General features: G+C 36.0%; 3 protein-coding genes across 5 annotated transcripts in view; 2 read left to right on the forward strand and 1 right to left on the reverse strand.

Moving 5' to 3' along the window:
* Window positions 1-3,866, forward strand: LOC113494672 (sperm flagellar protein 1-like). Its single transcript, XM_026873080.1, has 5 exons — window positions 1-245; window positions 904-1,113; window positions 1,676-1,780; window positions 2,351-2,496; window positions 2,920-3,866. The coding sequence occupies exons 1-5, from the start codon at window positions 128-130 to the stop codon at window positions 3,445-3,447; spliced, it is 1,107 nt and encodes a 368-aa protein (XP_026728881.1). The 5' UTR covers window positions 1-127; the 3' UTR covers window positions 3,448-3,866.
* LOC113494671 overlaps window positions 3,794-16,145 on the reverse strand; it is a 14,746-nt gene continuing 2,394 nt past the window's right edge. Inside the window, exons 2-18 of one of the 2 annotated variants that reach the window (XM_026873078.1) lie at window positions 13,565-13,762; window positions 13,341-13,480; window positions 13,089-13,258; window positions 12,494-12,633; window positions 11,399-11,561; window positions 10,578-10,730; window positions 10,141-10,280; window positions 9,603-9,673; window positions 9,076-9,175; window positions 7,469-7,585; window positions 6,716-6,765; window positions 6,456-6,503; window positions 6,059-6,134; window positions 5,693-5,822; window positions 5,102-5,305; window positions 4,452-4,566; window positions 3,794-3,995 (exon numbers count right to left, since the gene is read on the reverse strand). In XM_026873078.1, coding sequence (XP_026728879.1) covers window positions 3,872-3,995; window positions 4,452-4,566; window positions 5,102-5,305; window positions 5,693-5,822; window positions 6,059-6,134; window positions 6,456-6,503; window positions 6,716-6,765; window positions 7,469-7,585; window positions 9,076-9,175; window positions 9,603-9,673; window positions 10,141-10,280; window positions 10,578-10,730; window positions 11,399-11,561; window positions 12,494-12,633; window positions 13,089-13,258; window positions 13,341-13,480; window positions 13,565-13,762 — 2,139 coding nt within the window. In that variant the 3' untranslated portion in view covers window positions 3,794-3,871. The remainder of the gene's footprint in view (window positions 3,996-4,451; window positions 4,567-5,101; window positions 5,306-5,692; window positions 5,823-6,058; window positions 6,135-6,455; window positions 6,504-6,715; window positions 6,766-7,468; window positions 7,586-9,075; window positions 9,176-9,602; window positions 9,674-10,140; window positions 10,281-10,577; window positions 10,731-11,398; window positions 11,562-12,493; window positions 12,634-13,088; window positions 13,259-13,340; window positions 13,481-13,564; window positions 13,763-16,145) is intronic. The other variant, XM_026873079.1, reaches the window with a different exon arrangement.
* Window positions 14,043-16,145, forward strand: part of LOC113494670 — a 22,200-nt gene continuing 20,097 nt past the window's right edge. Inside the window, exon 1 of one of the 2 annotated variants that reach the window (XM_026873075.1) lies at window positions 14,043-14,273. The gene's annotated coding sequence lies outside the window, so the exon portion shown is untranslated. The other variant, XM_026873077.1, reaches the window with a different exon arrangement.

A 16,145-nucleotide genomic window follows, 5' to 3' on the forward strand; every position in this document is an offset into this window, starting at 1 on the left:
AAAAATCTTACTAAAAAAAACTAAGCCATGAAATGACAGACAACAAACACGAAATTATAATTGTCACACTATCAGCACTGAATAAAATAAAGTATAAATAAAAGGATTGGTACTCAAATGGTAAAAGATGGCCAATATTGAAACACCGATACCATTGTCAGAAATCGAAACCGTGTTGGCGTGGGTCGATACTTTTAAACTGTCACGACCCACCAAGAAGATAAACAGGGACTTTTCTGATGCTGGTAAATTTTAAATACCTTGTAATTAATGTAGGTATATTGAACTAGGCACTTAGATCTTCTTGTTATTCCTTATTTGGACTTGTTTTTTTTTTTCATTCTGGTTAAGTTTTATAAATGAGTCAATTTAGTCCAGTGCATAGGTGAATACTGTTTTTGTTGTAAAGTACATATAGATATTTCAATGAATTTTATTATTTTATTCAGTATTCTGAATATCTTTAATTTGCATTATTATTGTATCGTTTGAGAATTTCTCGAATGAGCCTTAAACCGCTGTGGTCTGGTATATTCAAAGCTTATGATAGACAAGGGCCATCAAATCAAATTAATTAGGCTACTATTGTACTAAGCTAGGTGGAACTTTTCGGACTACAAAATTACATCTGTATTATTTTCATTACTTGTACCGCGGACTACCTGCACAAATGTTGCTCCTTCAGAATCTAGTCCATCCAAAGGTTGTCTGTAAAAGATCGGTTTTAGCGATAAGTACGCCCATTGTGGCACCATGTAACTATTCATTTGTATACAATCCTGCACTTATCCGGTGTGCAATAAAGAACATTGTCTGACAACACTCTGATACACCCTTTCTTCACTCCTTCCTAAGTGATCCATCTGAGTAACCCCAATTTACTCCATAACGTTTTTCCTCCAGTGCTTCTAGCAGAGATCTTGAATGTCCACTATCCGAAGTTAGTGGAGATGCACAACTACCCTCCCAGGAACAGCCACTCGCTGAAGCTGAACAACTGGATGACACTGAACAGGAAGGTGCTGAAGAAGCTCAGGCTGAACCTCTGCTGCAACACCATGGAGCAGCTCGCCAACTGCGCGCCGGGAGTCATCGAGAGGGTGCTCGTTATGGGTGAGCTGGTATTTGTAAAGGTTATTTGTACTTGCATTGCTGCTAGTTTGCATTAATCAATCCTTGTGTCGTGGGCGTTTTCATACACATTCAAGTCACATGCACAAAGACTCCCAGACTCAGGCGAAGCTTTCGTGGATCACACAATGCTTGTCGTACTAGTAATATTAATTGCTAGCTTTTACAACGTGAGCTTTGCGTCTGTGGATGTCGGTTATCGGCGAAAAAAATTCCCTCAGTGTTTGAGCATAGCTAATTCCATCCCACATTTTACCAAATTTGGGCAACGCATTTTTTATGCATTAAAGAAGTTTTAATGTAAACCGCTTCAATATTATAGTGATGTTTCAAATTTGTATTTATTATTTTTCTAATGAAAAAATACACATCTGTCTATAAGTGCATGTTTAACTATTGACGTACGATGTTAATTCATACCTAAACTCTGTGATTCTTATGATACACTCCTCTGAATGAGCCTCTCGTTTCCAAAGATGATTAAGGGAATTTACGGATACAAAATGACCTAAAGTTATAACTAAAGCTTGATTACATTTTCTAGTTCGAGACAAAATTCGACGGGACGAAGAAATGAACAAATCGACACGGGAAGCGGAACAGAACCTGTCCAGCGGGGGGAGTTACTATGAGGCCTGCGGTGATGATGGTAACATATAATCAAAACCTTATGTAGCTTAATACATAGTAGACATACCTACAGACCTTCGACCAGGAAGTTCCACTTGGAGCAGTTAAAATGGGATAACTTATATCCATGACATGATTTAGCTTACTAATTAGTACATATACAGAACTTTGACTGGACCAGTCATTTTGTGCTTAGCATTTGATGGTTCTTAACAGTAAAGCCTGTAGGGGGAGGTTGAAGGATAACTGTAAAATTTTAAGATATTATAAGTAATTTTATTACCATTTGGGATCAAACTGACGAAATGACTGTTTCAAATGTGAGCATTTCATGCGTTCACCATTATTTAAAAGATCTATAATAATGGTTTACTTATGCGTGTTTATCGAGATCGCCCGATTAGTTTCAGACCCAATCAGAGTCCTTTTCGTGCGATGCAGCATTGGAGGTTCGCAAGTCAAAACTAGAAGAGCGATCCCGATTAATACATATGATTAAACCCGCAATTAAATAAATATTTATTAATCAGCTTTACTGAGCTTCATAGAATAACGCTAATTATTATTGATCTATTTCAATATCTCTTAGAACACGTGCTGGTGGTGCCAATTAAGACGAGGGTCAACGGTGTGTTGGAGACGGTACAACAGAAGGTCATCAGCTACGAGTCTTACTGCGCGCTCAAGGAAGAAAACAAGGATGTAAAGGAAGCCGCTGATGTGCTCAAACAGAAGGTTCGTAGTGATGACATTAATAAACAACCTTATTGAATGACACTTAGCAAAAGTGTCGTTCTGTCTCTGTCATCATCAAGAAGAATGTGGAGACGAATAAACATTTTTAAGCGTTTCGTAGCAGAGTCGTTCCCTGTAGCTTATTAAGTAAAGGATATTTGGACATTTATTGAGATACCTTGTCAATATTTTTTTTGCATGGTTTAGACTATCGTGATCTTAAAATAATATTAGTTCGTTTTTTCCCATCACAAAAAGGACCTGCGCCTGCTGTTGAACGCCTGTTTTCTTTTGAATCTTGTTTGCGTTTGCGATACTTGGCTATTTTTTTTATTTAGCGTTTGGATCTTAACATAAAGCGCCGAATACTATTCATCCATTGTTGTTTCTAATCATCTGTTGTAATACATTCATATTCAACAGGTGGAACATCTAGACAGTCTTTTAAAGCTAAAAGACGAAAGGATAGACGAACTACAAAACCAGTTGGAAAGGAAACAAGCGAGGAGAAAGGAAGCAGAGTCTTTAACGAACACTCTGGCAGTACCGTTCGAGCCCGTGCCCCCCAGTCCGAAACCGAGAAGCGAGTTTATCGTGATGCCAGTCAAAACAGTCTCTTTAAAGAACATAGAATCCAAAAGTAAGATGGAAGAATCCAGGATCCCAGTCCCGAAAGATTCCTTAAACACCTTGTCTAGGCCCAGTCTCACGGAGGTCTCGATGGCAGACCTAAACGATAAAAACGCTCTAGACAGAATAAAATCGGATGTCTTCAAAGAAGTAGAATACGTTGACGAGAGGACTGAAATTTTCCAAGATCTGGAGGTGTTTGAAGAGTTCAAGGACAGTGAACAAGAAAACATAACGACCATTGAAGACACGATACAACAGGAAATCAAGGAAATTGGTAAACCCATGGAGTACATCCAGGACATGAGTTTCGTGAATTGACTTGTTTCAAACAATTTGAAGAAACCAATGGGCTAAAGCCGTTTGTTGCCAAACGAGAATTTTGGTAACAACGAAAAATATACTTATTTATTCTATTGCCTTTGTAAAGAACAGTTATTCCATTTAAATACGTTTTTGAGTATTTTCTTGTATATGTAAAAATCGATGTTCTATAAAAATTTTAGTACCTAATAATCGTGTGAGCAAATTTTGGAAACATTTTAAAAATGATGAGAAATGTAGAGTTGGAGAAAAAAGTGTATCTATGAATCGTGTTTGTGCTAATGTTGTTGTTGAATTCAAAATTATTCTAGTCATAGATCATATTAGTAGGTATACACGTGCGTCAGTTTCCAATGTTTTTATTAGGATTTAGTTTGTTTGTTACATTTGATTTAGAAATAAAAGTGTTTACACGAGAGTTTCATGTCATTTCTGGAGAGCCCGAACCTGGATTAAAGACGTCCAGCAGACTGGGGTTTTCCATCAATATGTTCTTAATTTCTTCTACTTGGACTGGCTTGTATTTCTTTTTTATTGAATCTCGTCTGAAAATCAAAAATCATTTTGGAAAACCTCCCAATACAAAGTACATCAACGTTATTTGTCAGTGTCATAGGCTATGCAATTCGTAAAAATACCACAACGAAGTGGGCACGGGACATCAACTATTTTCATTCAAGTGGCTAGGGGCTAGGGTAGAAAATCCAATTTTCCCAGAATTGGGTAGGGAATTATCATCTGAAAGAGCCTCTGAACACACAAACTATTTCTGCCGATAATTTGATCGAGTTGGTATTGAAGCGCACATACTCGTCCATTCTTTCGGATTGCCTGTTTGCGCATACCAGACCAACATAACACATACACGGGCCTAAGTTTTCATCGTCATTACCTATTTCATATCTAGGGATAAGCTTCTTCAGAATCGCTTTGCGAAAACTTGATCAAATTATCGGCTTATAAAGTGCAATTTGGGGGTCTTTAGTACATCAGTAACTTACGATGTCTCGCTTTCGGAACCGATAACTTTAAATCTGTTGAATTCTATTCGGTCGTCGAACAGGCACTCCTTGTGGATTGCGTCCATAGCTTGTTTCACTGGCAATAAATCTTCAACTGGATGAGATAACAATTTAATGTATTAAAGATCAATAAGCTTAAAGCAACGCCATCTATTCTCAAACTAAGCAAAGTTTGTTGTTGTATAAGGAGCACTAGACAAATGATGGGCATACTTATGTATTTTTAAAAACATACATATTATAGATGACTTACACCCAGACTTATCGTGCAAGGCAGAAAAGTTCTATAAAACTTATTTTGAAGTAACCGTTATTCGGTATACAGTATAGCGTGGAATAAAATTATTTGTTTTAATAGCCCATGCTGTTAACCCTAGCCTTGAAGTCTATTTCAAAATCAAAAATATTTAATTAAAATGAAGCTACAAATTGTTCTTTTCAAAAGTCAAATTCTACATTGGACAACACCCTTCCCCACCCTTCAAAGCTTCCTAAGTGTTTTAGCTTTAAAAAAAAATGGCGCAACAAACTCAACACCACGTTGTGACAGACACACTATGACCAATAAATTAATTGTTAAATTAAACGTTTGCGAATGTCGGACTTCAATAAAACCCGTCGCCACTTACGGTTAAACACAAAGTTACTGGAGACAGGAGTGGGACTGGGCACGTGACAGGTACAGGGAGGTAACATGACGTCCAGGTCGGAGGTCTGCACGGCCACGCCGCGCCCCACCCAGTCGCTGAGGGGATCCTCCTCACCGACCTCGGCGTCTTCCACTTCCTTAGCCTTCTTCGATTCGATCCGCTGCTTCAGAATTTCCAGTTGCTCTGTTTGTAATAGTGTGGTGTTATTAAGAAAGAAAGAAATGATGCACTGCAGTATTTCAATGATTGAAAAGAGTTTTTGTTATTTTGCATTGACTGTCAGATATAAGTTTGTTCAGGTCTCGCAATCATATGTTTTTCAATGATCTGTTTTATTAAAGCTTCTTAATTTGTGATTTGCTAAGAACTTGGATGGGAAATATTGCGATCTGAAATCGCCAATCCTCAAACCGCAGTGACTTGGCGAACAATGCTCAAGCCTTTCTTATTTGAGAAGAGGCCTGCAACCATAGTCTGGCTGGTGTTTGAAAAGACATGATATCTTTCCACATCTAAAATCCCAAATCTTGATACTTTAATAACTATATTGTAATGGAGTTCACTTCTCACCTGGGGTACACGTCTCGTATTCCTCAAACGTGTGTTTAAAGTGAGTGAACGGATGCGCCCTCATATACGATGGTAGGCTTCTCATGAACGAGTCCACCTGCAGCCGCTGACACTTCTCCATTGGGCATATCTGTATGGCATGGGATGTAAATATGAACTATTGACAATTGGCATTTTGTTTCGTTGATCACGTGAAATAGACCTCATCACCATACATTTAAGCGTCACGATAGAAATGTCACTAAGGTTAAGGGACTTGTATTAAAGACAGTTTTGACGGTCAACATTTCTCTAGACTTTGGATAAAGGGTTTCTATACATCTATGTCCATATAGCTATATAAATAAAATTAAATGAGTAACATACCTTCTCATAATACACCTTGGCGTCGTTATCCGGTACGTGCGTCCCGATAACTTCCAGACTATCATTTTTGGTACCCCTAAAATTGAACATGGTCATCATTTTCGTAATAAATAATGGCAAAACGTTTCAGGGCCCTTATATCCACATTCTAATTAGGAGCTGTTTCTAAGAGGTGTAGGCCTCTCCCTCTTTCTTCTGGCTTTCAATATTTCCATCTTTATCTATCTAAAACCAGTCCTATGAAAGCTCGAATTTGTCAGTCTTTTTTGGACGTAACCATTTCCCCAACGCGACAAGTTTCCTGTCTGCTAGCATATTGTCTACTACCACACTAATTATTGCAATTTGACGCTCTCCCACAAAGATGTCAAAAAAAGATAATCGTGTACTGCCTTACCGATGCATTAATACATTTTCTTCTTCCTCATCCTCATCAGCATGAACTCTGTTCGAAATAATAAAAAAAAATTAACAGAATGGGAAAGCGGTTAAGCCGAGTATTTTTATGCATCAGCTCGTACATTGGTTAAATTCAGTTTTTAAATCTAACAGTACCCTCTTCTCTCCCCTGAGGTGGTAGGTTTATGAGGACTGCCCTAAGTTACCAAAAAAGTGGGGATGGGAAGTAAAAGTTCTGAGTAACGGTTTTTAACTCACGGTTTCGCTACTTCCTCAGGCTCTGGAGGTGCTTGTTCAAACACTGACGTCTGTATCAAATGAACATAAAGTTTTAAAGAAGAGAGAAATTGAGAAATAGAGAAAGAGAGAAATATAGTAAAATATATGACAACCTCTTAAAGTACGATTATTCAAATTGTAGGAACAGCTATTGTAGCTGATATACATAATGTTACTTTAAGAAGTGTTAGGGATAATCCTACAAAAAATTTAACGGAAAAGTGTTTGATATTGTTCCAGTGTTGGTCAAATTTGCCAGTTATAGAGTAAGGCCTGGAAAAACACATAAGGTAATTTTTATCGACCAAAAATTCAGGATTGATATTACAGGTCTTATAGGAGGTATACTTTTTTCGGGGTGAAACGCTTATGACTTCAACCCACGTCGAGGGCACGGCTTGGGGATATGTCGGACTTCCACCGACTAAAACCACCCCGGGCCCCTTTTACTGCTTTAGCCCAAGTCACGGGATCGCTCGCGCATGCTCAGCACGACTCTGACCGGCCTATGTCCTGTTGGACTTCTTGTCGAAAGGTTGGTTTAAAATCCAACCCCTCATTCCTCGTCAGAACGGACGTGCAGGACGACACGTCCGTCTCCTTCTTGGCCTGATAGCTGGTCGGATGGCAGGGTGACCTCCCTGCCACCCGCAGGCCCGATCTTACGGTGGTCACAGGTCGTACCTACAGGCTCCCCTAGCAAGGAAATGGTCTTATAGGAGGTATACTTACTCGTCTCCTCCCGACAGCCAGCACCTCAGGCTGTTCTATAACCTGGGCGCGTTCGCACTCATCGTGGTGTTCAGCTTCGTTCCCATCATTCCCCTGAGACTTTATTGACAATCGCGTCTGAAATAAAAGGTATATAAAAATATCGGTAGGAGAATCTTTAATGTTTGCAATTACATGCAAATCGCCCTCGAGGGACCTAGCCAGGTAAGACTGTGGCGTGCTTTGAGAGGCCTATGCCCATCAGTGAACTGACACGGGCTAATGACATTATCATCGCCATAAGACTACACTGTACAGTGGAAAAGTTTGAGCTATTTGACAGTGATCTTGGTAGCTTAGCTAATAAGTCTGGCTTATGTAGCTAAGAGTCGCAGGTGAGAACCCTATCTGAGGTAAAAAAAATTGTACCTATTTTATTGCAAAATAAAAACATACAATCGGCACTGTTGTTATAAATGGGAAAGTTTATGTGTGTGTCTATTTGTCCGTCTTTCATGGCACAACAAAGCGACGAATTGACATGATTTGTTCAGTTGAGATAGTTGGAGTGATGGATGGAAAGTGACATAGGCCTACTTCTAACCTCTAAGCAGGATTACTTCATAAAATTGGGGGTGGATAGTTTTTTATGGAGCAACTAACAAAAAGAAAACTTTCCCCAGCCCCTAAAATAGTGTATGGAAATTTGTGGGAGATAATAATAAAGTAACGAATAATAATAAACCGATTTTTATTGATATTTACACAGCGTTACCAACCACTCTCTAATTGCATCGTAGGTAACACTCTTTCACAAGTCTATCTATAGATTCTTAATCCAAAATGAATATTTAAAATTGTATTTAAATAGGTTTACCTACAGCCATAAGTTTCAAAGCAATTTTTAACAACATTTAATTTTGATTCACATCGAAACGTACTTCACAATAATTGTCACGAACTTTGATTGAAAGGAAGGATCTCTGGTTTATAGCACAGATTGTATTTATGCTATTACAGATATTCTGCGGTCATTAAAAAAGTTATTATATTCCCTTGTTATTATATTTATAGTCCCTTGATAAATCAATTCATTATTGCATGTGATGATACTGCATTTATATTGTCAAAAAAGTCATTTTATGTTGTGGAGCTTGCTGCGCAATTTTTTCTTCACAAAGGATGAATTTTTTTTCTTTAACTCGTAAACAAAAAAATAAAGGGATGCAGTGATTTAAAATCTCGTGTGACGTCACTTACCAGTACGCTTTTTACTAACAAGTATTGTTTTAGCCCCGACTACAAAACTCAAGTGTTTTTTAACTTCTTTACTTTTTAAAGAGGTGATAAAATAAAAAATCGTATACAATATTTTCTTTGCAATCTTTCAGACGTACCTACTATGCATATTCATATTATTAGATTTAGGATCCCCTTGGAGGAGACTAAGAACTAAGATTACTAAGAGAACAGAGTGTTTTACAAGAAGCGACTATCTATCTGACCTCAACCCAGTTATCTGGACAATACGATACCCCTTAGCAAGACTTACACATAAGGTTACAACCACCCTCAAAGATGGGTACATATTGTTCTTTATGTGTTTTTCTTGTCCGTGATATTCTTACCAATTTTGTGGTGGATTGAATTTCCCTGGAGTCTCTGGCACCAAGCAGAGCAGTCTTCGTGACAGGAGCATGAGCAGGTGGCGGTGGATTCTGTGCTGTCCTGAAACAGGTGACCATTCAACACTGTATTTCACTACCAGTATGTTTTAAATAAGTCGAAAATTACTACTAGAAATAGGTTTTTTTTTTAATAAAATTGCTCGAACTTTGAGGCATCCTTGTGTCGCGAACGGACATGCGTTTGTAGATAACATAAATGCTTAATGCGAGGATGCGGGGGGAAGCCAGTACCTACATATTATGTAGGTATTGGCTTCCCCCTTATGTGGTGAAATATGGCGCTCGGCTGTCTGTGCAGTCAATTTACTTAAGCACTTTGCATAGAATACTTTCAGGGTATTCTGTCACTTGACTAAGGAACAATTTTGACCTTGTGGTAGTGAGAGAAGGCACTTAAAAAGCGTCTACGTATAACAGTCTACTTCAAGAGCTGGAGGTTACCCTCCTATAAGAAGGTTGATAGTTACATGATCTTGAGTAAAGAGCTCATTTTCCCACGAACATCGGCACTTTGCACGTCGCGACGATATGCGATTGACTGAAACACAGATCACTTGTTATATTATAACATCGATATCGATATTATCAGAGCACCTACTGACACGTCTTAAAATATGTAATATTATCTCGGGTGATTAATATAATTTTTTGTCATAATTTATTAACGCTGTGATTGACAGTAATTGTAATCAGCCTTTTCAAACCTAGGGGTTAAAATTACAAAATCTATACGTTTATAGTAGTTTTGGAAATTTCTTCTTCTTTCTCAATTTCATTGGGGAAACCCAGATCCATATAATTACAGATGAAGGCAAAAAAATATGTTTCAAACAAACACGAGTAAAATACTCGTGTTTGAGAAAAGTTTGGGCTCTAGGCATAGATTATGGGAAGCCTGTTTGACCAGGTTGTATTGAGCAATCACGAACTACCCTCATTACATACAGTATTGAAATACACTGTTTTACCGACTTTCTATGGAAGCTGACTGTTTTACCGACTGACCTGTTTAGAAAGGTCTTGTTGTTCGGTTTGTTCCGGCGTCAAGGCACATTCCCAGCGGCTTACTGCTGCCCTTTCTGGGTATATATCCTTAATCTCGTCTAAATGCTCACATTTAGCGTCGATTACCATTTTATTAAATACTGAAAAATATTTTTTACCAATTTAGACATAAAGTAGGTGTTATTCCAACAAATAGAATTATCTACTAATTATATCAATTCAATATAGCGGTAAAAAACAGGGTAGAAATTCAAATACATTGTGATTTATTTCACATTAATTCAAAAATTAGGCACTTGGTCAAACAGAATAATTTAGAAAAAAAATTGTTATAATATTGCTCTAATCAGAGTCAGTTGTCCAAATATTGCGAAACTTTAATCTACGTACTAATTTCGTTTCATATACCTATCTATTTAAATGGCATCGATACGAACCGTAAGTTTTCCATCTTTTGGGTGCAGTCTTAGCAGCTTTCACTCGTTTGAGAATTTGGCGCCTGTCACATGGCGCGAAGTCAGACATGTCTCCGAACATTATAAACGGACGGTTATCTCCTTCCAAATGATCCCACCAGTTCGACTCTGGAGCTAAAGTTAGGAATATTATGATATATTGGAATAAGTAAAACCGTTTCTAAGTTTAGGAACTCTAAAACCTTTGAATTCATTAGAGAAAAATTCAGAAACCGATGTTTAGTCTATGGCTTCATTTTATTGCAATTTATTAAATATTTTTTTATTGGGCGTTTGAAATGAGTTCTCAGATAAAACTTGGATGTTTATAGTTTACGAATATAATGTTGTTTAGAAAATAATGTTGAGGTAAGCGCCACCTATTAGTATTTTGTTGAGTTACGTGAAATTAAAACAACGGATTGCATAAAATAAATCTGTTACTTGACGATAGATGGCACTATTGTCTCACTTTACTGATTATGAAACATAAAATAGCGTGACTTTTTTTGAATATTATTAATAAACTATAACAATACTTTCTATTCATCTTGAGAAACGTTTATCATTCTTTCTTTTATCAGTATTATCGTAAGTATAGTAAAAACCGCCTAAGACTTTTTTTATTCCAAAGAAAGGAACACAAATTCCGAAATGTTACACGAAAACCTATTAATAAGGCTTCGCTACAACAACAAACGGAATTTCTCTGTCGTTTTTATACATAATTATACGGAACCCTTCGTCTGCAAACCAATCTCGCACTTAGCTGTTTTTTTTTAAATAACAACAAAGATAAATACGTAGTTCTAAATCTGGTAATTCTATATCTTCTTCTGCTTCGCAAGGGTCCTCATCAGGGTTGTCCTCTATAGGTGCTTCTGTCTTCAGAAGGGCTTGCAGATCAAAGAAGTACTGGTTTGTCTCTGGACTGCCTCCCGCAAAGTGATATATGAAGTTCATGAACTAGAAAATTGAATTCGTTAAATGTTTCAAATTGGCTAGCTTTTGGTGTTCGAAAAAAAAAATTAGAGGATTTAGCACAAGTCGTGGTAATAGTCATAATATTCTCCGTCCGTTTTAAAAAAGAACTTTTGACTGGTCGTAAAATCCATATTCCATACTAATATTATCAATGCGAAAGTATCTCTGCGTGTCTCACTTTCACGACAAAACTACTGAATCGGTTCAGTTGTTATGAAATTGCGTATATAGAAATTACAAAGGCTCAGGGGTTGTAAGGGGTAATGGGGGCTAAAGTTTATATGAAACTATTTTTGCAACGAACTACGAATTAGCAATAAGGCTTAAATATTGTTTGATAAAAATAATGAAACATGTGCGGGTATTTAAACAATCAAACAAAATGCGTTGAATTAAAAACACCACGTGACAACGCTGTTTTCAAATTTCGAACGACGCGACGCAACGCAAGGAAAAAAAAAAGTTTTTTTACTTAATCTTGCGTGTCTTTTTGTTTATACACACTTTATTTAAATAAATTACATACTCATATATTTTCGTTTATTTTAGTGGTATTTGATTTGGCTAGTTTTTAGTCTCGTTTTATTTTTGAACAGAGATTTTAAACAAAAGCACAATATGATTGTTTACCTCTTTCAACCAAGTACAGTATCATCATTTTTATTTATAAAATTTACCCTCATTTGCACTCATTACAAATATTACAAGCTAATATGCTTTCATTACAATACTAACTTGTGATATTTATTATAATCGGAGATTGTTTTATAATTTAAAAACCCTCCAACTTTCGTAATTAGTTAATGTGTCATAGCATAAGTAACTTATATGCTTCGACAGAACGCTCGCGATAATCTTGCATCGACGAAGCCGGTGCATAAAGTGAACGTGGTCGCGCCACTTTCCAAACCAACCTCTCTAATTACTTTCTTCATTTTTTCACGCCATTCGTGATCTACCCTAGCGGCTGTTTTGTAACCTCTAGATAAATGAAGAATAAGCTCTTGTCCTTCCGTTAAAATATCTTGCAATTCACGAATATATTTCGTATAATCTGTCGAAAAAAACATTCATTGGTATATGCAAATTTTCGGTTTTGCAAACTCAGCATGCCGAAAAACATCGTGTCGCATATTGGCAATATAAGAAAAATGTGCGAAAATAATCGACTAAAATTGAAAGTTACATTAAAACCTAATTCTATCCCACTCCATTTCCACTGATAAAGTAGAGATAGCGAATAAAACATCTAAATATAAAACGTGGTGAAAATAGTGCGCGAGATTTTTGTTTCGTTCCACGCACAAATAAACGTTGTCCAGTTTCAGAGTTGCCAGACTAAATAATGTGTTAAATACTTCATATTAATCGATTTCTCGAATGATTATTTTGTTGTCTTCCCAATAGTCAGAATTTGTAAGTATTTTGAGACTATACTGCCTTTCTTTTTAACTAACTGAATCTTAAAGCGCCAAAGTTTTACTTTTGATAAATAATTGGTCATCTCACCTCGGACAAGCTTTAGTTTTTCTAATTTGGATCGCCTTCTCTCTGTACACATCACATACATTAAAGCTGCTAAGTTTTTACATTCCAACTGAGTTTGAAGCGCTGTTATTTTCTCCTTTCTCTCTCTGTGCGCTTCTCTTAGCATGCAACATGCTCGAGTTTGTTCATTTCTGGATAAATAAACGTTCAATGTTAAAACATACTTAAATTTGTATTACGACTGATTAATCTACTTAAGTAGTTTACACTTACGACAATATAAAATTAAATCTGTCTTTCATGGCTTCCTTTTCTCTTTCTAAAATCTTGTCATATTCCGTCCGTAGTTCTATTTCTTTTTCTTTGAGTAGTCGTTCAATTTCTTCAGCTGTCTGATGTTGTGTTTTGACTGCCTACATTTAGACGGTCGGGTAAAATAATATTTAGACCAGGATATTTTGTGAATAAAAAATAATTCTTGTATGTGTGTTATTTACCTCATCATATTTCCGGCAAACACACTTAAGTAATTCTTTTTTTAAATCTTCTGTTTGTGATTTAGCATGTAAATGCGATAATTTAGCTGCTATTAATGCTTCTTCCCTAATGGCCGCCAGGGAAGCTGCATTTTTCTCCCCGAGATTACCAGCTGATGCAGGTGGTCTGAGCAGTGAGGACCCTCCAGTTACAGGCATCTGTTGAAGTAATTCCTTTTACAGTAAATAGTGTTTCTGGTTTGCATTTTTCTTTAAAAGTAATTCAAGGCACAGGGTAAATATCAGGATTTTCCGTCGTCGCATTTCAATCCGTTGGTTTTTTTATTTAAACATTATCGCAATCCTAAAAATTACCTATTTTGTTGCACATATTTTTTTATCCGAACTGAAATTATTGATAACTTTTATATTACTAACTAATAGACATGCTTCGAATGTGCTTTACAATCACGAATATTTACAACATTATCTTTATTTCTAAATAGAGTATGGCAACACAGAAATCTGCTGTCGTGAAGTTTGTAACATGTGATGTTTCGTGAAAAGTGTGAATTTTTTTACGAAAAACCTTTTTTAATTATCCGTGGTGCACCTTGAAAGTGTTAAAAAACATTAGTTTGTGTGTAACGTGCTGTGTTTATTGTGTTATACTTGTTCGGATGTCGCAACAAAAATTACATGGATAAAGCCGTCACCTGAGGTTGTAAAGGTTAGTGCTTTTTTCATCTGTTGTTTGTCTTAAAATAGATTTCTGTGCGGGTCGCAATGATATTTCAGTTTTGTTTGTGTAACGCCTTCATGTGACTTTTCAGTTTTTTCATAAGACCTTGAACTAGAAATCTATCAGAGTGCCGTAATCAAGGTTAGGTTCGCGCGGGCGATTCATCTCGCATAATTATTGTTTATTTCTATATTGTTGCTGATAAACTGTGTAAAATACATTAAATACCATAAAAGTGCATGTAATTAGCGTAGTTGGAGTCCTAATAAGTGATTACAAACGTTAAAATCTGGTTCCGTGAACCTAACCTAAAAAACCGACTTTATTTAGTGCAGTTTTTTTTGCAAGTACAGCGATACGACGGATTAACCGTTATCTCGTTGGCGTGCGCGTGTTATTACAGCTATTGGAAGTAAGTGAGGCTGTTGAGTACATTTAGAGCAGAAATTGATGCGGTCACGTGAAATTATTTCGGATTCACACATGGTTTGACAGCTCGCCGAGATTATTTTGGTCCTTATCGCTGACGGCAGTTGGTATCGAGAGTTTTTGGCGTTAGATTTGTAGATAAGTCCGGTATGCTGTAACATATTTGCATAATTTAAATACATGTTAGATTTCGTAAAGGTAAACATTTCGGTTGTGAATTTAAATTACGTTGTTTTGTTTGTATTCTGCAGAGGTTATGAGGTAAATGTTTTAGAATTAAAATAGATAACATTGAAACTGCGTGTGGTTGAAATAGTCACATTTGACCTTAGGGTCTGTCAGTGCTGTGTTTTCAAAGAAACAAGATATTTTTTATTTAGTTTCCTGGAATTTATCTTTGATTAATGATAATTTGTTTACGCATGAGTGTTTTTAACTTACCATAATAATATTCTTTAATTACCTAATCTTTTTTGGTATCATTGCTTCGAAAAGTTAGCTTCTAGGTTCTATTATTTTGTTATTTGCAAGACTTTGTATAAAATTTGAATAATACACCGACGAATACATCAACTGTTAAATATTTAAAAGAAGGCTTTTTTACACCTTTGTGGTTAACATTGTCTTTATGAAATGAATTAATTATTTTGCACTTTATTCTTGATAGTTAGGGGAGCTAAGACAGTATAATGACCTTCCGTTACGCTTGAGAGCATATTAATACTCTGCGTTTTTATAAGTGTCTATCTTTAATGTGATGCTACCTACTTCTTGTAATATTAACTGGAACTTAACTATCATGGGGTGTATGTATTAAGCAACTTTATTGAAATATTTGTTATAAAAGTGATTACCCCTTTTTTAAAGTTACTTTTAATAGAAATCAAATATAATTATCTCATCAATTCCTGAAGCTTATTTCTCTTAATTATATACAATTGTTTTATTTTGCTTTTAGTAAATATCTTCTAATTAATGTTTACGATATCCTTCCACACCACTAGCTTTCCCTTCAGAGAAAACTCTACATACATTTAATTTAATAGTTTTTCCCATAAATGGTTTTAAAAAGGATTAAAAAGGGACATCAATTAATTTCAATATTTATTAAAGAAGTCCTTACCATCTAACAAATGAATCATAATGCATCAAAAGTTCATTACCCCTTACATTTTCAAAACAGTTAGAGCATCACAATATAATCTGTTTACACTAAAACAATGAAACACTAAGTTAATTTATTCCTATGATTCACCAAAAGGACAGAAACTTGAGATATTTTAATGCTGAATACAAATAAAGCTAATTACCATGTATTTTATTACTTATTCTAGTTTTTCCTTAACAATTGTTTAGATTTACATTTCCTATATTGAGTTTTGGCCTTGTTTAAAGTCTTTGTGTTGGTGTTTTGAATTAATTGCATTACAT

The sequence above is a fragment of the Trichoplusia ni genome, chromosome 6 (genome assembly GCF_003590095.1).
Source record: "Trichoplusia ni isolate ovarian cell line Hi5 chromosome 6, tn1, whole genome shotgun sequence".
NCBI classification, from domain to species: domain Eukaryota; kingdom Metazoa; phylum Arthropoda; class Insecta; order Lepidoptera; family Noctuidae; genus Trichoplusia; species Trichoplusia ni.